The sequence below is a fragment of the Sprattus sprattus genome (assembly GCF_963457725.1).
Source record: "Sprattus sprattus genome assembly, chromosome: 10".
NCBI lineage: Eukaryota > Metazoa > Chordata > Actinopteri > Clupeiformes > Clupeidae > Sprattus > Sprattus sprattus.
The window spans coordinates 29040870-29061756 of NC_137908.1; the positions used below are offsets into that span (position 1 = coordinate 29040870).

At 40.6% G+C, this 20887-nt stretch overlaps 2 protein-coding genes across 2 annotated transcripts; one reads left to right on the forward strand and one right to left on the reverse strand.

Moving 5' to 3' along the window:
- Window positions 1–3370: 3370 nt before the first annotated feature.
- On the forward strand, window positions 3371–15142 carry rab7a (RAB7a, member RAS oncogene family). Its single transcript, XM_080845961.1, has 6 exons — window positions 3371–3701; window positions 8736–8798; window positions 9528–9654; window positions 12672–12890; window positions 13151–13279; window positions 13512–15142. The coding sequence occupies exons 2-6, from the start codon at window positions 8746–8748 to the stop codon at window positions 13605–13607; spliced, it is 624 nt and encodes a 207-aa protein (XP_080702087.1). The 5' UTR covers window positions 3371–3701; window positions 8736–8745; the 3' UTR covers window positions 13608–15142.
- Window positions 15143–15227: 85 nt separating this feature from the next.
- hmces (5-hydroxymethylcytosine binding, ES cell specific) lies at window positions 15228–20033 on the reverse strand. Its single transcript, XM_080845960.1, has 7 exons — window positions 19960–20033; window positions 18254–18444; window positions 18030–18173; window positions 17597–17794; window positions 17252–17406; window positions 16596–16788; window positions 15228–15672 (listed from the first exon to the last, which is right to left on the reverse strand). The coding sequence occupies exons 2-7, from the start codon at window positions 18440–18442 to the stop codon at window positions 15484–15486; spliced, it is 1068 nt and encodes a 355-aa protein (XP_080702086.1). The 5' UTR covers window positions 18443–18444; window positions 19960–20033; the 3' UTR covers window positions 15228–15483.
- Between the last annotated feature and the right edge of the window lie 854 nt (window positions 20034–20887).

Below are 20887 nucleotides of genomic sequence, written 5' to 3' on the forward strand. Positions count from 1 at the left end.
AAAGAAGAGTGAAGAAAGGAAAGAAGAGTGAAAGAAGAAAAGAAAGAAGAGTGAAAGAAGGAAATAATAGTTGAAGAAGGAAAGAAGAAAGGAAAGAAGGGTGAAAGAAGGAAAGAAGAAAGGAGAGTGAAGAAAGGAAAGAAAAGTGAAAGAAGGAAAGAAGAGTGGAAGAAGGAAAGAAGAAAGGAAAGAAGAGTGGAAGAAGGAAAGAAGAGTGAACAAGAGTGAAAGAGAAAAAGAGAGTGAAAATATTGAAAAAAGGAGATAAAAATGGAGTGAAGAAGAGAGATTGAGTGTGAGAGAAAGTAGACTGAGAGGGATAGAGAGAAAGATGGAGAGATGGAGAGAAAAAAAAGTAGAGAATGAAAGGTGTCTTAATGTTCCTAGTTACAGTTAAATTGAAAGGGACAGAGAAGAGGTTCCTTGGATTTGGCGCAGGTGTCAGTGAAGCACAGGTGCAAGCCAGTTTAAAGACCCTATTATGATGTCATAATGGCCCAATGTAAGTCAATGGGAAAATTTAGATTCGTTTTTATTTAATATCTTAAAAAGTATAAAGTTTAGAAAAGTGAAAAATACATAGCATAAGTGTCCTTTACAAGACATACGCGACAAAGTTTGAATGAAGTTTCTACGTTAAGCGGTTCGGGCTGAATTAATCGCAGAAAAAGGTGAGAAGAATAACTAGAAAATGCATTTCCTGAAGGAAATACCAGTGCATGAAATGCAAAAGTTAAGAAAGAACGAATAAAAGAAAAGTGAAAGAAGGAAAGAAGAGTTGAAGAAGGAAAGAAGAAAGGAAAAAAGAGTGTAGAAAGAAAGAAGAGTGGAAGAAGGGAAGAAGAAAGGAAAGAAGAGTGAAGAAAGGAAATTAGAGTGGAAGAAGGAAAGAAGAGTGGAAGAAGGAAAGAAGAAAAGAAAAAGGTAAGAAGAGTGGAAGAAGGGAAGAAGAAAGGAAAGAAGAGTGGAAGAAGGAAAGAAGAAAGTAAAGAAGAGTAGAAAGAAGGAAAGAAGGGAGGAAGAATCAAAGTAAGGAAAGAAGAGTGAACAAGAGTGGCTCTGGATAAAGACAGTAAAGAGAGAGTGAAAATATTGAAAGAAGGAGAAAAAAAGAGTGAAGCAGAGAGATGGAGTGTGAGAGAAAGTAAAGTGAGAGTGATAGAGAGAAAAAAAAGTAGAGTATGGAAGGTGTCTATTAATATTCGTAGTTATACAGTTGAATGGAGAGGTACAGAGAGAAGAGGACCCTTGGAGGCTTGCTGCAGGTGTCAGTGAAGCACAGGTGCAAGCCAGTTTAATTACCCTATTATGATGTCATAATGGCCCAATGTAAGTCAATGGGAAAATTTAGATTCGTTTTTCTTTAATAACTTAAAAAGTATAAAGTTTAGAAAAGTGAAAAATACATAGCATAAGTGTCCTTTACAAGACCTATACGACAAAGTTTGAATGAAGTTTCTACGTTAAGCGGTTCGGGCTGAATTAATCGCAGAAAAAGGTAACAAGAATAAGAAGAAGAAGAAGCCTAGGAATAACAATACAGGGCATTTCATGCACTGTAACTAGAAAATGCATTTCCTGAAGGAAATACCAGTGCATGAAATGCAAAGGTTAAGAAAGGAAGAAGAAAAGAAAGAAGAGTGAAAGAAGGAAAGAAGAAAGGAAAGAAGAGTGGAAGAAGGAAAGACAAAAGGAAAGAAGAGTGAAGAAAGGAGAGAAGAGTGGAAGAAGGAAAGAAGAAAGGAAAGAAGAGTGAAAGAAGGAAAGAAGAAAAGAAAGAAGAGTGAAGAAAGGAAAGAAGAGTGGAAGAAGGAAAGAAGAAAAGAAAGAAGAGTGAAATAATGAAAGAAGAAAGGAAAGAAGAGTGAAGGAAGGAAAGAAGAGTGGAAGAAGGTAATAAGAAAAGAAAGAAGAGTGAAAGAAGGAAAGAATAAAGGAAAGAAGAGTGTAAGAAGGAAAGAAGAGTGAAGAAAGGAAAGAAAAGTGGAAGAAGGAAAGAAGAGTGGATGAAGGAAAAAAGAGTGAACAAGAGTGGCTCTGGATGAAGAGATAAAGAGAGAGTGAAAATATTGAAAAAAGGAGATAAAAATGGAGTGAAGAAGAGAGATTGAGTGTGAGAGAAAGTTGACTGAGAGAGAAAGATGGAGAGATGGAGAGAAAAAAAAATAGAGAATGGATGGTGTCTTAATGTTCCTAGTTACAGTTAAATTGAGAGGGACAGAGAGAGAAGAGGTTCCTTGGATTTGGCACAGGTGTCAGTAAAGCACAGGTGCAAGCCAGTTTAAAGACCCTATTATGATGTCATAATGGCCCAATGTAAGTCAATGGGAGAAATTTATATTCGTTTTTCTTTAATATCTTAAAAAGTATAAAGTTTAGAAAAGTGAAAAATACATAGCATAAGTGTCGTTTACAAGACCTACACGACAAAGTTTGAATGAAGTTTCTACGTTAAGCGGTTCGGGCTGAATTAATCGCAGAAAAAGGTAACAAGAATAAGAAGAAGAAGAAGAAGAAGAAGAAGAAGAAGAAGCCTAGGAATAACAATACAGGGCATTTCATGCACTGTAACAATACAGGGCATTTCATGCACTGTAATAAGAAGAAGAAGAAGCCTAGGAATAACAATACAGGGCATTTCATGCACTGTAATAAGAAGAAGAAGCCTAGGAATAACAATACAGGGCATTTCATGCACTGTAATAATACTCACACTCATGGGCAGAGGCTGGAGGCTGCACTTGTCATGATGTAGATAAGTCCCAAATGGATCATCCTTACAAGGTTCAGGATGATTGTAAACAGTAGATAGCGTGCTGAGTATACCCGGGCGGCTTCCGGAAACCTACAAAGCGCAGTAATATGCCTCTGGACCCTGGTATGACAATGGCACAGAGGCCATTCTCCATATTAAATTGTAATTGTCATTGTAGCGCTGTTATTTAAGGGTTAAATTGCTAAACCTAACCCCAGCCCTGCAGTACAATTGCTACATACTGCATTCCAACCAAATATACCACAACTACAGTTCTCAGCACAGCCAAAAAAATGTGTGTAGTTAAATCACAAGCTGCCATTGGTCAGTGTTAAATTTAGGCATTCAGGTATGAGTTAGGATAGAGATTAACTGTATTCAGAGGAGTTAGGGTGACAGGATTTTTGTGAGACAGTCACAATAATATAATACATATAGACATACTCTCCATTTCTTCTTTGAGCCTTACCACACATAGCATATGCATTTGTGACCATAATTCAACCACTAACGTGTTTACAAGAAGATGGAAGGTGCAAAGGTGTGTCATCTGGAACGTGCGTGATGACGTCATGGGCTGGGGGTTGTTTTGGAGGAAGTAAGCTAGCTAGCTGGTGCTGAGGTTAGAAACAGAAAGGGAAAGATTGTGTGCTAAAGTCCTACGGTGACGGTGCAGTACACGGTTATTATTTGTTTCCCCCAAATAGGTACCGTGTTTTTTTTAGCTTTAGTCACAAAAGAAGGACATCATCTCTACCCAGCGAACGAGTTATTGAGAATTGCCTTAAAACGAGATTGGACTCATCAGGTTTTTAAGCCCTGCAACAAAAGACGAAAAGCTTCTGTCTGGGACTGGCTGTCTTGTTTACCGTTAGTCAGCTGAAGATAATAGCTGCCTAACGTGTTAAGAACGCTAACTAGCGATATTGGACAGTGCGTCTTTCAGGTAAAGTTGCAATCCGAATTTATTCATGTCTAGGGTTAACACATTGCTTTGACAGTTTCACAGTCGGCAACGAACGTTAGCGTTCTGGCTAGCCATGTTGGACAGTTTGTCGATTAGCTACCTAGCTAGCTAAATTCGTCAAGCTGCGTCAACTGGGTGAAGCTTCATTGGAAGTATTAGATACTAACTGGCTAACCTCAGCTGGGTGTCTTCTAAGCAACGAAGTGCTCATATTCCTGCAATGTTGCAAATATTTGGGATAGCTAGATAGCAAGTCAACATAGATAGCCTATTTACTGTCTGACATAGACTAAAATGGGTTAACGTTCGCTTCAAGGAGGGTTATTTTATTTATTTTTATTTTTTACAGCAATTGGCCTTGTTATCGAGTAGGATTGCTAGTTAGCGTGGCAGTCTTTTAAACATTTAAAGTACAAAATAAATTGACGGCTTCTATTCACTTTGAAGTAGTTAGCTCATGAAATCTTTAGCTAGTTGCCGAGAACGCTGTGCTCTTAAGGTTAGCCAATTTGAGCTATCCCTCGGTGTTGAGATACCACATTCGTTAGCTGACATTAGGCGGATCCAAGTTTAGTTATTTTTGAAGAGTATATTGCTGATATCGCTCAGTCAACTTATGGGAATGCCTTCTGTTATGAATTTACGTAGGCTCATAGTCAATCATCTTAAATAGTGACAGACTGACAAGACGGCCAGTTACATTGTTAGCTCGAATTGTTAATGTCGCTATGGGCTAATGTTAGCTAGATTAGGACACATACTCTAGCTAACCAGCTGGGAGTATCAGATAACGTTATTGCTGCAGTGGTTTTCTGTTGTTGTGTATTAGTTAGACAGCTACATTATTTGTTTCCGTCGCCCTGGTTGGTGGTCATTACCAGTTATACCATGGCTCTGCGATCAGTGAGCAATTACCGACATTATCAATGTAACGAATAAATGCGAATGGTTGCCTCGGCAATGCTACTAAGAAGCTGTTGGTGAGCTTGCGAAATGTGCACAGGCCTACCACAAACAGCTTTATTTAAATAGCTTGTTATCGTCAGTTAGTGTGGCATTTTGAATTTCGGCATAATGTAGTAAATGTCAATCAACGTTAGATATATTTTAAGATGAGTGAACGTTATTTTCTGTTTTAGTATGGGCCTAAGCCAAGGTAATTTAACTAACTGTAACCTTAATGGTAGCCTATATAACGTTGGCCACGGGTTTCAAGTGAAGGGGGTTGAGAGGACCCTTTTCACCACGTGATTCGACTTTTCCTGGTGTCATGGGTTACAGATTAAATATGGAGTTGACAAGTGCAGGGAATCGCTCTCCCTTTGTGCTCTCGTCCACGTGGGAGGATGTGTCCATATCGTTACGTTTATAGCTTTTACTGTCTATGTTCTATAACTATATTATATTTAAATCCTTTGACATGATGTTGGAAAGTATCCAGGACCATCACCACTGTTGCTTCAGTTCAGTCCATGGATATAAGTTGTAATGGAGGTTTTTAACGAATTTTGTAAATTTATAATGGCTAATGGTGAAGATCACTGCATATGCTTTTGTGGTAATTTTTATGGTAGTGCTTGACAGGCTGCTTGGTTTGACAAGGCAGATAAGCCACCTAGTCGTATTCAGTTTTATCCAGAAGTATAATACAGTTTAATAACCCTGAGACAAAATCAATTGACCCTCGTAGATTAAATGTCTTGGAGTGAGGGTATCCATCCACAGCAAAGAGTGTAGGATTCACAAGTATGCCCCAGGGGTGTCTCCCCCAACCCCCTCAAAGTTACCAGCATAGACAAGAAGTCTGCTTTCTGGCTGTAACTGATCCTTTTGTTGGTCTGTGAGGAAGGGGAGTGGTGGACATTGGCCAACAGATCCTGCTCTATCATTAATTTAATATGATCAGCAGGCCCTAGCCTGTGCACAAAAGCGCTGTAGCAATTTGCATAGGTTTGCCATTAGTCCATGAACCGTCATTTTGTTGGAATGGCAAATACATGAATTACTCTCAGCCCTCAATGTGCAAATTGCACCTTCCAGTTCAATTCAGTACTTCCAGAGTTGCACACCACCGTCCTCAAGGGTAATTTGTTTTTAAGTTGCAAATGGCAAGATTTGGAGGTGAACAAGAACAATAGATGCAACAAGACCATTAGAATGGTGTCTTTTATCATGTACTGTAGCTCAAATCACTGTACACTACAGTGAAACAGGATTATCCTCCCTGTGACTGAGGCCCTGTTTACACCTAGTTTTGCAACACGTCTTGGGCGCTCTGATCACAAAAAGGACAGCGCTAAATACAACTGTAAATGACCACAGCGGCTCCACTCACTCAAACCACTTGCAGAGGAGGTCTGGGATGCATTTGACAACTCATGTTTTGCAGTGTTAACACTGATACATCCCTAAAAAGGCAGTAGGCAGGAGTGAAATCTGAACACAAGTGATTAGCTGGACACCTTGCGACCTGGACACAGGTGTAAACGGTAATGTTGTCTCAGCTGTCAACTTGGGATCTGATCGTGAAGACACATTTTAAAATCAAGTGTAAGCACACTCTGAGTCATATTTAATTGTGCAAAAATTTCGTGAAGGGCCACTGTCGTTCCTGCATCTCATTTAAGTGTGACTAGGTGATAGAGTGCAAATGGGATTTTAAATGTTGGTCAGCCAAGAGAGTCTACTTATAGACTTCTCAGTGCTGCTGTACATTCCTTATGTCAAGTGCCCCATTCAATAACCACTGACTTGGTACACACTCGATCACAAGGAGATCCAAGGAGACCTCTGGGAGCAGGAATGCTACCCCTCTTGGTTTTCAAGAGGAATAGGACCGTTCACATGCACACCTGTTCGTATGTCTGGAAACCGCTACCATTGAATCCAAATCTACGGACTGTTAAAGAGCAAAAGGGGCATTATGGCCCTAAAGCGGTCTCAAATTAGTCAGCTCCACTGAGGGTACAACAGAACAAGATCAGTGCTTTTTTCAGTGGCTCTTGACATCCTAGGCCTCACCAGCCTCTGTGAACGTTGCACAGGAGTTCCTGGGGTTGCACTCCAGAGCAGGGGCAATAGTGTGGGGTCAGAGCCAGGGTAAAGCCCTAATGTATCCTCAGTATGTGTTGAAAAGGAAGCGCTCTAGCCCACACGGCTCTTTTGCAGCATTGACTACGATTTCTTTACTCTTTGTGAAGCAAATGAGATAAGTATCTTTCTCAGACATGTAACATGTATTGTTCTCCTCAAATAGACACAATGATATTGTTTAATTACAGCAAACCAAAAAAGAAGCTCAAAGGGCATGTACATGCTTTTATGTTCATGTAAAGCAAGATGTGTTGTTGCTTTAAGGCAACGGGCTTCATCAGACATTTAGACTTCAACACTGACCGGATTTAGAGTATCTACCCACTGTCATGTCCATGAAAGTTTGCATGGTTCTGTGTATTTTTCATAAAAAGGGAGGATGAAGACTTTCATTTTGTCAAGCTTCTCCTAAAGCTCAGTATCCAGGGCTCTGGAGAGAATTTCTTGTTTTTTTCTTTTCTTTTCTTTTTTTTAAGTACTGCAGAGCTGCCAGAGGGCTATCACTGAGTCGGCAGCACACAGCTTTCAAGTGGTATATTTGAGGCGCTGAGGGACTGAGATTATAAAGAAACAAAGGGCTTGCTTTGTAGTGCTTTGATATAAATGTTCATTTTAGAGGGGTGGAATAGGGACAGGGCTTGAATCCTTACATCGTTCAAGATGATGTTGGTATTGTGAAGAGCCTTTGCTTATGGCTGGGCAAGAGGAGAGAGGGCAAGTGATGCCTTCTTTTCAATCTCTTGTAGATATGATCACAAATCTTAATGTATGTGTGATTCCTGCTTCAATTATTAAAAAAAGAGACAGAATCAAAAACCTGTGAAGTGGATCGATAAATTAAGAGTTTTTTTCCTTTGGCTGATGTTCTACCTCAAGAGAGGGGAACCTGGCCTGAAGCTCAGTCACACAGATGGTTGCAGTCGCTGGCTGCCAGAGATTTTTGTTTGTTTTTGTTTTTGTTTTTGACCTCTCTGCACCAGGGGACATGTTGTGCCCCATAGCTTATGTTCCAGCTTGATTTACTGTCCGAGGCATTTCATCACACGTTGCTCGACCTGCTCAGTTCAGCCAGCCAATCGTCTTCTTAAAGGGGGCCTGTCACACGCCTGACAGACAAAAAGCTTGTTGACATGTGAGAGAGCTCACGTCCAACTGGCTAGAAGCCTTGCCTTTCACTCGGTTAGTCCACAGGGGAAGGGGGAAGTGATCTTTCCGTCACGGTATTACAGTAGGCATGGCTATGTCTGTGCTGTGTGTCTTGTGACTAGTAATGGTTTCAAAAGGGAGCACATGACTAGTAAGAGCATGAGTGTACATGGAGTGAGACCTCTGGCCCGGCAGTACACACAAGGTTTCTTTTTGCTTTAAAACTCCTAAAAGACTATAGTAATGCTACATTGATTCAAGGCACTCATGGTCTTATTTGCACAAATAAACCGAACAGCCTGGAGAGGGAAAAAGTTGAGGAATGCTTATTGCCTGCATGCCTAGCATGCAACTGGATGTGCCTTATTAGCCAGTGGGAAACAGAGCCAGTTGGTATGTCACAGTGTGACCAGCATTTTGGATTAGATCAGACTGCCCCTAGTTGTGAGGCTGTTGCTATCAAACCAAATAGGTGAATGTGATTAATTCAGGTTAAAGGTCATTCTTTGGTCAAAGGTTTGCTAGAGTGACTCAGTGTCAGAGATGAGCCCAGTATTCCAGTTCAGTTCTCACTGTCTTTCGGGTAGTGTAGATAATCGTCTGTGCAATGTAAGAATTATAGGCCTTGTTTTTATGTTTTTCAAGATGTTTTCGTCTGTCATAGTAAAATTGTAATCAGTAGTGTGTTGATTTTAAAAGATATACGTTTATACGTTGTACTTGCATGGGTTTAGTCTGTGCTGTGTTGCTCAGATACATTTGTGCTTTCTCCAGCTCTGACAGAATGACGTCTAGGAAGAAAGTTCTACTGAAAGTGATCATCCTGGGAGACTCTGGGTGAGTACCACCTTATGATTGAAAGCCACCAGCAAAGGGTGTGTGTGTGTGTGTGTGTGTGTGGGGTTGTGCGTGCGCGTGCATATTTTTTAAATATACACTACCGTTCAAAAGTTTGGGGTCACTTAGAAATGTCCTTATTTTTCAAAGAAAAGCACTGTTGCATCCGCAATGTCATTTTTTTCAACAATAAATGTCATGTAAATTGTGACAATGACAGTGCAGGCTGGGGAAGAATAAGTCTCTGTTAAAGTCTAGCATGAAGCTAGTTCGGCCTACCTTGAAAAGGACATTATAGATTCTTTTTAGATTCTTAGAGGAGCTTTGCAAATCTAAATACTTTTTTTTGCTTAAACATACATATTCAGATAGTTTCTACTGTAATTATACACCTTCCCTTGGAATGACCTACTATATTCAGTAATCTAAGCGGCTGAGGAAGATGCATGCAGATCTGATAATCTGTTCCAGTATGCTGTTGGTCTGTACCCAAAGGCCATGTCACAGGTGTGCCTCAGACACAGGTGGTTGTTGAGCTATTTACTGTTTACTTTCTTGAGGTGCTTGTAAAATTCAAGTTGGTTGCATAGTGGGTTGCATTTTTATGGCTGATTAAATCATAAGCCACATCATTGAAACAAGGCTGTAGAAATAAGTGTGGCTTTCATCTTTGTAATTGCATTAATCTCTCTCTCTCTCTTTTTCTTCTTTCCCTCTCTGCTTCTTAAGAGTTGGGAAGACCTCGCTGATGAATCAATATGTCAATAAGAAGTTTAGTAATCAGTACAAAGCAACAATAGGAGCTGATTTTCTGACGAAAGAGGTGATGGTTGATGACCGACTCGTCACAATGCAGGTAATTAAAACATCAACTCAAAGCCCATAGGATGGAAATGAGTAAATGCTTATCAAGTGTTTTCTCCCCTCAGACATTGATCAAATTACAGCAAATATTGCCTACCTTAGAATGATCACTATGCTTAAGTCAACAAAGGAGTGGGGTTGAGGAGGGGGGAGGCGTAAATTCCTGTAACGATGAGTCTTGTTCAGCCAAATGAAAATGAGGCCCCCTTTACACGGAGTCTAGATTCCCGTAATCTGGTTCATTTTTCACACCTATCCAATCTTTTAATTTCGTAAAGACGGAGCCTGGTAACGAGAGATTTGCGTAAAAACGGAGCCACCAGATTGTGTTGAACGGGCTGTAGTACATACCCCACGCCTGTGGGTGGCGCTTTAGCGCTTTATTTACACAACTGAAAAAACGTGAAAAACCTAGAAGAAGAGACTCAAAAGCACAAGGTAAAGGAAGCAGCAAACGGATAAACACATTACACAAGACATTCAAGCTCCAATTAGCAACATTACATTATGGTGGTTAATAAAATCAGTGGTCAGACTAAAGGATATGCGAAAATGAATTATATTTTCTATTGATAATAAAGAGTTTGGAACAGTACAACATGACATGTCTGTCATCCCATTTCCCATGAGCCTTTGCTCCGGCCATTTTACATACATTTATGAATAAAAAAGCAATTAAATCGCTGGCCAATTTATATTTGTGGTCATGAGTTATGTTACGTCTGAATAAGAAGAATTAGATCAAGATAGGAGGCTAATCAAAAATCAGTAGGCTGGGTTAATGAAAGTGAATTCGAGGCCCACCACGAGTGAGATTTTGAGGGAGAACAAGGGATATACAGCCGCGGAAAAAATTAAGAGACCACTTCAAAATTATCAGTTTCTCTGGTTTTACTATTTATTGGTATGTGTTAAAGTAAAATGTACATTTCAGTTTTATTCTATAACCTACTGGCAACATTCCTACCAAATTTCAAATAAAAATATTGTCATTTAGATCATTTATTTGCAGAAAAATGACAATTGGTAAAAATAGCAAAATTGATGCAGTGTCTTCAGATCTCGAATAATGCAAAGAAAACAAGCTCATATTCATTTTTAAACTACACAATACTAATGCTTACACTTAGAAAGAGTTCAGAAATCAATATTTGGTGGAATAACCTTGATTTAAAATCACAACTTTCATGTGTCTTGGCATGCTCTCCACCAGTCTTTCACATTGCCGTTGGGTGACTTTATGCTACTCCTGGCGCAAGAATTCAAGCAGCTCTGCTTCTTTTCATGGCTTGTGACCATCCATCTTCCTCTTGATCACATTTCAGAGGTTTTTTTATGGGATTCAGGTCTCGAAATTGGGCTGGCAATGACAGGGTCCTGATCTGGTGGTACTCCATCCACACCTTTACTGGCCTGGCTGTGTGGCATGGAGCATTGCCCTGCTGGAAAAAACACTTCTCAGAGTTGGGGAACATTGTCAGAGCAAAAGGAAGCAAGTTTTTCTTCCGGGACAACGTTGTACTTTGCCTGGCTGAGGTTTGTAAAAGACCATAAGGATTGAAAAAGCGGACTGGAGGTTCTTCTAAGTTCGTCTTCTCTGATGAGTCCGATTTCACAGTAGGTGCAAGACTCTCTGGCTTGTAGGCCTCTCCAGGTCTCCGTCTAACCATCAGACGACCATGTGTTGGGCAAAGCTGAAAATTGGACTCATCAGAGAAGACGAACTAGAAGACCCTCCAGTCCGCTTTTTTCAATCCTTATGGTCTTTTACAAACCTCAGCCAGGCAAAGTACAACGTTGTCCCGGAAGAAAAACTTGCTTCCTTTAGCTCTGACAATGTTCCCCAACTCTGAGAAATGTTTTTTCCAGCAGGGCAATGCTCCATGCCACACAGCCAGGCCAGTAAAGGTGTGGATGGAGTACCACCAGATCAGGACCCTGTCATGGCCAGCCCAATTTCGAGACCTGAATCCCATCAAAAACCTCTGAAATGTGATCAAGAGGAAGATGGATGGTCACAAGCCATGAAAAGAAGCCGAGCTGCTTGAATTCTTGCGCCAAGAGTAGCATAAAGTCACCCAACGGCAATGTGAAAGACTGGTGGAGAGCATGCCAAGACACATGAAAGTTGTGATTTTAAATCAAGGTTTTTCCACCAAATATTGATTTCTGAACTCTTCCTAAGTGTAAGCATTAGTATTGTGTAGTTTAAAAATGAATATGAGCTTGTTTTCTTTGCATTATTCGAGATCTGAAGACACTGCATCTTTTTTGCTATTTTGACCAATTGTCATTTTTCTGCAAATAAATGATCTAAATGACAATATTTTTATTTGAAATTTGGTAGGAATGTTGCCAGTAGGTTATAGAATAAAACAAAAATGTACATTTTACTTTAACACATACCAATAAATAGTAAAACCAGAGAAACTGATAATTTTGAAGTGGTCTCTTAATTTTTTCCGCGGCTGTATATAGTGGTTGGAGATCGCGAATTGATCACGTGGGGAAATGACGTCATCAGGTTGCGTGAAGCTGTACAGACGAACACCAACCCCCGTACCGATTCAAATCTACTCACTTTCTACCCCCGATTTGGATCGTTGCGGCAAGGGAGTGCGGATAGAGAGTGCTTGTGTAAATGATGGGGCTATCTGTATTAGCTATCCGTATCAGATTGATAAACTAGGCTCCATGTAAACGGCCTCTGAGACTCACCCTCACTGGCAGGGGCTGGGGGAGGTGGGCTGCCCATTTCATGAATAAGTCCCAAATGGTTGAGTCCATGTCAGCATCGGCATTTAGGATGGTTCAGTAGGATTTTTAACAGTAGATGTGTGTTGAGCCATTATCAACCCACACAAACACCAATTTTTTTTAAAAAGGGGGACATTTGTGGTGTCTTCTTTTTTTCTCAGTTTGGTCATATCCATTAATTTACAACAACAAAAAACACACATTTTAGGGTGCAGTGCCTCTTTAACCAGTTTTCCGTTGTTTGTTCTGAAGATATGGGATACCGCAGGCCAGGAGCGATTCCAGTCTCTAGGAGTAGCATTCTACCGCGGCGCAGACTGCTGTGTTCTGGTGTTTGATGTGACCGCTCCAAACACCTTCAAGACCCTAGACAGCTGGAGAGATGAGTTCCTGATTCAGGCCAGCCCTCGTGATCCAGAGAACTTCCCTTTTGTGGTGCTTGGCAACAAGATAGACCTTGAGAACAGACAGGTAAACGCATGGCATCAGCAAAGGGAGAGTAAAGCGAAACTCCTAGTCTTCTTCCTCAGAAGTGCAGCTCCTTTGTGGTGAATCTTGTCTTGAGCTCTCTTGTGGTGAATCTTGTCAGTGAATTAAAACAGAGGGCTAAATAGTTCATCATCAACAAGTTCTTCAGTTCTGCCTATTTATACAATTGCTTGTATAGCTTTGGTCAGATTATACAGAATCTGCTGTCTATTTAATTACACCCTGTGTTTTTGGTTCCCCAGGTGACAACCAAGCGTGCACAAGCATGGTGCCAGAGCAAGAACAACATCCCCTACTTTGAGACGAGCGCTAAGGAAGCCATTAATGTGGAGCAAGCCTTTCAGACCATAGCACGCAATGCCCTAAAGCAGGTATGGCACAAGAGCTTAAGTCATCACTTTATGTAGTTGAAGTGATATTCTGACGTTGATTTAGTAATTGTTTACTTCAATATTAATACCAGTATTCAGTCTTTAAAAATGCTCATAGCTGTATACATTGTTCTTCACTCAGTCAGTGGTATTGTCATGACATAAAATGACTGCGCTCTTAATTCCTCTAACTTCTTCATTTCCTGTCTGTATCCATCTCTGCTGTGCTCAGGAAACCGAGGTGGAGTTGTACAACGAGTTCCCTGAGCCAATCAAACTGGACAGAAATGAGCGTGCCAAGCCTTCAGCAGAGACATGTAGCTGCTGAGGACCTGGAACCCTTGGTTGGGTGGGGGGTCTCTGTTGTAGACCCTCACCCCCTCTGGCCTTGTCTCTCCCCTCTGCCAACCACACATTCTCTCTCCCCTACCCTGAACCCCTGCCCCCCCCCTACTTTCCCCAATATTATAACTGGCCTTTGTAGAGCAAGCAGGCTTCCTCTCGTAGAGTACACCATACACGTTAATGCACTCACATCCATATACTCAAAGACACTTAAGCTCAAAAGGCTAACATATAAGCTCGAAGACCACCAAAATATGTCAAAACCTTTTGGTAACTATGTGTGTGATTATCTTTAAAAAAAAAAAAAAAAAAATGCCCTTTTAACCCCGCCGTTACAACTCTGGACACCTGTTTTCTTTTCTTGGCCTCTCTGTGTGAAGTTCATGTCCCAGTAACACTTGGAAGGGGGGTAAGGGGCTTCCTTATGGATTTGCTCCCAAACTGTAAAATTGAGATGTTAAGGATGAAGGATAAGTCATTGATGTCGGTGTGAGCTGAGGGTGTGGAAACGCATCTACGGCCACATGTACTGCTCTAAGACATGCGTGGATAGTCTCAGAGGTGAACTGGGTGGCAAGATAGGGGGTGTTGGAGGAGCCTGAATGCTTTTAATTTCTGCACTTTGTTGACTTGTAGACCTTTAACAAAGCACCTCATTTGCAGCTAATACAGATGTAGAACTACCATTTCAGTTCAAACTAGGGTTAGAGGTATGGATTTAAAACACTGCCCTGATCACTGAGTCATGCTTACCTGCTTATCCTAATGTGCCCTACCTTTTTAAGCTTTTGTCTTTGGTCTCCTTTATTCTTCTAACTGATTCTTAGTGATTGGACAGGTCAGGACAGGTGTAATAACCTAGCTGTCCAATCTCAAATTCCTGGACTGGTTGGGTAATGTTTTATGGCATGTGATTTCAAACCATCAAGACACTTGTGTTATGGCTAGTGGAAAGGGGTCCTGGCCTGTCATCCAATGCCATACTGAGCTGTACCTGTAGATGAACTCTGAATAAGGAACTAATGAAATGCCCAAATCAAGTAGCCAATCATAAGTTAGGGAGGAAAGCAAAATGGTTTTTTTTTTCTTTGTGTATGAATACGACTCACTACTACTACTAGTGCTAGTAGTACTATGATACTAGTACTACTATATTGTCTACTTTTTTTATTGTCTACTTTCTTGTCATAAGACTTTGTATAACTGCAAATCTGTTCATTTGTCGATCTGTGGCAAAAGCCAGCTGTTTCGGTCTTACCATATCTCACTCTGTCTGACGGTAGCTCAGGTTGGCAAAGAATTTAAGTGCTTGATATCACTTGGATCTTTTACTATCTGTTCGTACATTATTATTATTATTATTATTATTGAAAATTTGACTTGCATTACATAGACAAAAATACAGAACTTGATAAAAAGATGGGGAAAATGTTAAAACATTCATCATTGAAATTAAACCATACATGCACATCATACACATCGTTTGGGAAATATATGTATTTCAAAGTAATAATGAGAATAAAAATGTTGTTGAATAAATAAATGTCATTTCCCCCCCCCCCCTGCAGAATGGACATAACCATTCTGTGTTTAGACTTGCACATACAGGAAACAAATTCTTTATCGCATGACAAACTAATGACTACAGCACAATTTGCTGGTTTGTGATCAGTCGACATCACCAAACCTGCAGTCTTTAATACTCCAAAATGTGAAATTCACCAATCAATTTGAAAAAGGAAGCTTGTGTGATTTTCCAACTCACTGCAAGTGATTTTGGAAAATACAGCAGGATTGATGGTCTCACAATTTAAGTCTTAAATCCTACCAAAACGTATTTGCTACAACACCCAAGTTCTTCATTTCTTGTTCATTTCACTTCCCAGAAGCCATTGCTGCAGAGGCCCTGTTGTCTTGGGTCGCTTTTGGGCTGTGGAGTTTTCCCCAGTATCCGTCTTTGTGGAATCTGCAGGTTCCTTCCTCTTAGTGGGCGTGGAGCTCTTTAACCAGCTCATCATCATCTTACTACTGGCAGTCTCCACAGGCTTCTGAGCAGAGTAAACAAAGCAAGAGACATAGCCAAAAGGCTTTAGAGAGCATACAAGACCATGGTCAAACCTGCCAGACACTGCATTCTGTATGTATGAGATAAAAAATGGCAGCCTCACAGTACAGTCAAAGCCAGTGTTCCACTACACAAATACTCATGAAAGGCCTCACTGTGAAACTTCTTACAAAAGTATTCTCTTACAAAATTCAGACTCCTGTAATTCTACTGAAAAGTGTCTTCATTTAGTTTTTTTCTATTTCATTCTAATTTCAAAAAAATTGACGAGCTCTAAAGACATTCCTATTTACCTCTGTTGAGACATTTGTGCTTTTGATATACCTAAGCCACTTCCTGGTAAGGTATGGTGTTCTGATGAAAGTGACACTGCATCACTGACATGCATGACCACGGGAGTTATTTGTCAAAGAAGTGTAAATTCTTCACTGTATTAAGTGTTTTTCTAGGGTGTGTACTAACTTCACTATAGCATAAGAATCAGCACAGACTGTTTTGGCGAAATTCAATCACTATTAAAAGCTGCTTCGTCGTCATTTTCACAATAAGCATGAAATATTCTGTGCGAATAAATCCCAAATATTCACAAGTATGAACAGTTTTGGCACTGTTGTAAATACTATCAACTACAGCACAGTTGTACTGCCAGTCTAGAGCAATTATATTAGCAGAAATGTATTAAAATGTACCATCCATAATGAAACCTCAAGATCGCAAGAGAAGAAACTGGTCCAAAAATAAAGAAGATTTTTTTCTGACCAGGAGTTATTATCAGAGGTGATATATTTTAATAATACATTTAAACACAAAATAAGTATGATCCTGAGGGTAAGTCATTTATGCTCAGTAAACTGAATTTGTGTCGCCAAAGAATCTCAATGATGTAACACCTTGAAGGACGCATACCTTCTTAATGTTAGGATCCACAGGCTGTAGGCACTCTGGGGAATTATTGCGCGAGTTGTTGACAAAGGAGGAGACAGGGTGAAAGGTCAATGCATTTTTGGGGCTCAGCATTTCCAGGGCATCCAGTGATCGCACCTCCCCGAAGTCAAGCCATCGCCTCACCTCCTCCTCACCATCAAGCACCGCTGGCATTCTACAGGGCAAAAGTGTTAGGTTAAGTGCATCTAAACTAATAGACTTACACAAACCTGCTCTGTTCAACAGGGAGGACTGGACTGGACTGGTCTGCCTCTTGCCTATTCAGGGAGCACATAACAGCATGGTAACGCAAATGTTGGGCATAGTTGGGACTGGCTGGCAGACAACTTGACTCAATTTTGAAAGTTGTCTGTATATAGAAGACTTCTCGCAGTTCTTGGATAGCTGATTTGTGCACTGCATTTGACCCTACATGTTCCTTTTGGAAGCTAAGCTTAAATCATGGTGGCTAAGTTACACCTCTAAATTTCAGTTTTTTTTTAGCAATTGCTGCTAGACAAGTTTGGACAATTGCTGCTGGACAAGTTGACATAGTAACATAAAACATGACAGCTGAAACCTCATTAAATCAGATTAACAGTACTGAATGAAAACAGTACTTCAAGGCAGGGACTTGCCGGTCATGGATGCTCTGAATATCAGATGAGGCGTCTACTGTGATGACAGTGTAGGTGTACAGAGGCTCCCCGCCAGACGGGGGTGTCCAGCAGTCAAACAGGCCTGCAATGGTGAGCAGCCGCCAGCCAGTCCACCTACATTCCTCCTCCTTGCCCTGTGAATGGAGAGAAAGTTCAAAAACAGTAATACACACTGACCGTAAGCGAGGACTATATAGCCGCTTCAACTAAACGTATTAAATACCGATTTTAAAGGAACTGTCAATGAGCTGTCTGTTAAGTATGAGTGTGACATCGTTCTCTTCTCTCCGTTATGCTGGCAATGTAACTCAATGGTAAAGTTACCTCTTCTTGTTCTGTTGTATGAGCCTCGGACTGACATTCTTGTTTGACACCACCACACTGTGTGTCAGCAGATCCAGGCAGTGTTTGCTTGCTTTGGGGAAAGTAGATGAAAAATGGCTGCTTGTCCTTGTCCTGTCTCCTCCACTCATAAAAACCATCAGCCAGGATGACGCAACGTTGACCTTTCAAAAGGGGATCCTAACGGAAACCCACCGAAGTGTCATCATGAATTACTGCTGACTATTACCTCCAATGCCAGATGGAAAATGTATGTCAGCTTTACAACATACACTATTTTTTAATGTGTGTTTTCAAATGTGTTTTTGACCTACCAATAAGTTACTACTAGCATAAAAATATAAACTGCTTTCACTTTCCAACAACATTGAAATCTCAATGGTTGAATCATGCTGTTACAAGCATGGACAGTCACCTTATAGGACTTCTTTTCCAGCAGGCTCTCTCTGCGACAGTTGTTGGTGCTGTACTGCATTTTGCTTGGCTCGTTCTCCTTAAACCAGGCAGGAACCAGACCCCAACGCATTGCAGCCAGGACAAACTCATCTACCGGAGCATCCTGTGGATAAAACTTAAATGTAACACTCTTCTTCTATACTGATGGAAGCACTACAAAAGCAAATTGGCAATGTACCTTACCTTCTTAAAATGCCTATGGGATAATAACACTGGGCTGTTGGACTGAGGACTCTTATTATAAGAGGGACGGTACTTGTCCATATCTCCATCTCGCCAGTGTGGTCTTCTTCGCCTTCCTGACCTGTCCCTATACTCAGAAGCTCGGCTGACCTCATCTGGCGCCAAGGTGCACGCAGTCCTTCCGCACATGCCTGGGCAAAATACTAGGTCACGTGACAGCAACAGAATTCACAGTCAATAACTTGCACAAATGCTCTCGGGTGCAAGGGAAACGTTAAAAACTTCCACAAATGCTCTTGGGTGCAAGGGAAACGTAAAGCCGAAGGGTGACTTATATTATCCCCATTTAAACCCCTATAAGAGCTCCTGCGTCACGTGACTTTTGATTGTCGGACGCCATTTTGGCAGTAAACATTACGACCGGCGCCAGCCTTGAAGAGTTCATACCGAACGAATATACGTATATAACTAATAATAATAAATAAATAAAATATAAATTAAGGTTGAAAATGACAGCCACTTAGGTTGGGTACGTTCAAAAACACAAACTAGCAAGTTACAGATGCACTGTAGTAGCTACCCAAGATAATAAACAAACATGCTAACGTGACACTGCCGTACCTAGTCAAGCTAATAAACAAACAATGCTAACGTGACACTGTCTATCAAACTGGGATAATTTAATACTTACCCTTGCAGTGATGATGCCAAAATTACAGAGATTAAATATAAGTGACCCATATAACGCTCCTGGGGTGCTTTTCAAGAGCATAACATCCTACAACGAAGAATATATTTACCTGACTTGCGCTACGCTGACATCCACAGCTATCTGCTCAATTTTCCCTTAGTTTATACTGGGGACTCCCTCAGAGCATACAAAGGCTTGGAGGCTTATAAATGGTGTCAGTCCGGCTTCGTAACACAACTTCGACTGTGGAGTCTTGCATCCAAAAACTTCGGCATCATCACTGCAAGGGTAAGTATTAAATGATCCCAGTTTGATAGACAGTGTCACGTTAGCATTGCTTGTTTATTAGCTTGACTAGGTACGGCAGTGTCACGTTAGCATGTTTGTTTATTATCTTGGGTAGCTACTGCAGTGCATCTGTAACTTGCTAGTTTGTGTTTTTGAACGTACCCAACCTAAGTGGCTGTGATTTTCAACCTTAATTTATATTTTTTGAATTTCATACATAGGTTAATCACTCCCAACGGTTAAATGACAGTCAACTGAAGCCGTGACTGCCAGTCAGTGCCTGTCAGATAACTGACGCGATTACTGCCAAAATGGCTACGCCCATCGTTTTTCGGCACGCGACCAGCAACTATGACGACAGGCGCAGGAACTCTGTATACGTCAGATATCACCATACATGTTCTGTGAGGAGGTAGCTATGTGACTCTTAGCTCGACAGCTAACTAGTTAGCACTTATTATTAACACGAGCAGCGTTTTATAAATCAAACCCCGCAGAACATGTTTGGCGAGTTCTGGCACTAATGCAAAAAGTTTAGATTTCTACACTGAAATGTTATCAAGTCACCAGACCACTCAAGTCAACAACCTAGCAAAAGACATGACTGCACGCAACATCTAGCATCGCCTGGTTTACGGATCAAACAACACCCCGTTTCTCTCTCTCTAATTAGGACTCGTCGAATACATTTTACAATAATAATATCAAGAAACACTCAATTACCTACCTTTCACAGGTAGACAAACAAAGCAGCCCAGTCAAGATGCTCGCTCCGCTGAAAGAAGTGTGTGGTCTGAGCAGTGGCTTACGTCACGTTCCAGCTTCGCCACGAGTGAGGTCGATTTAAGCAGCTCGGGAGGCAGGTTGTTTCTCTTCAGTATTCGGAAGAAGTAGAGCCGCTGCTGTGCCTTCTTGACTAGGAGGCCACGACGTGACATAAATTGTTCATATGTCAGTATAGAGCCAGATCTATCAAACAAAGACATAATATTATGAATGTCATTCTCAAACTAGTGTAAGGGACTTCCTGTCCTTTTTTTAGTGGTTGCACAAACAAATGTCTTTGTGTATCTAATGCACAATGACAAATAAAGTCTATTCTATTCTATTAATCCAACTTATCAAAAGTCACATTTATTTTGGTATGGACAATGCAGCACAACATAAATTACTTTTGAAGGGGATTGACGTGATAGACAGAAAGTGTGATAATAAACATTCAATTCAGAAAAAGAATAACACATAGAGGGAAATTCTACTGGGGATCTTTGATTCAGGGCATTAACGGGCAAAAAGCTTGGCTGTTACCCAGTAAATACTGTATCACAAATAAGGTAAAGGAGGTTCACTTCAAAATTCTATATATAATATACAATCTCTGCTTGTTCCTTTTGTGACAACACAGATGAAACAATGTTGCATCGCTTTTTGAGTGTGAGAAGACATAAATGTTGCTTAATTACTTAAATAATCATCTTTTTAAATTATCGCATTCCTTACTGCAAAGGATTTTCTCTTTTATTATGATAACCCTGTAAACTACCCTTTGAAATTTGTTATAAACTTTTTTACTTTGCAATCAAAAAAAACTTTCCACAAACAAAATGACTATCCTTCGGTAGAAATGGACTCACTTCTTTATTCTCTTCGTTTGG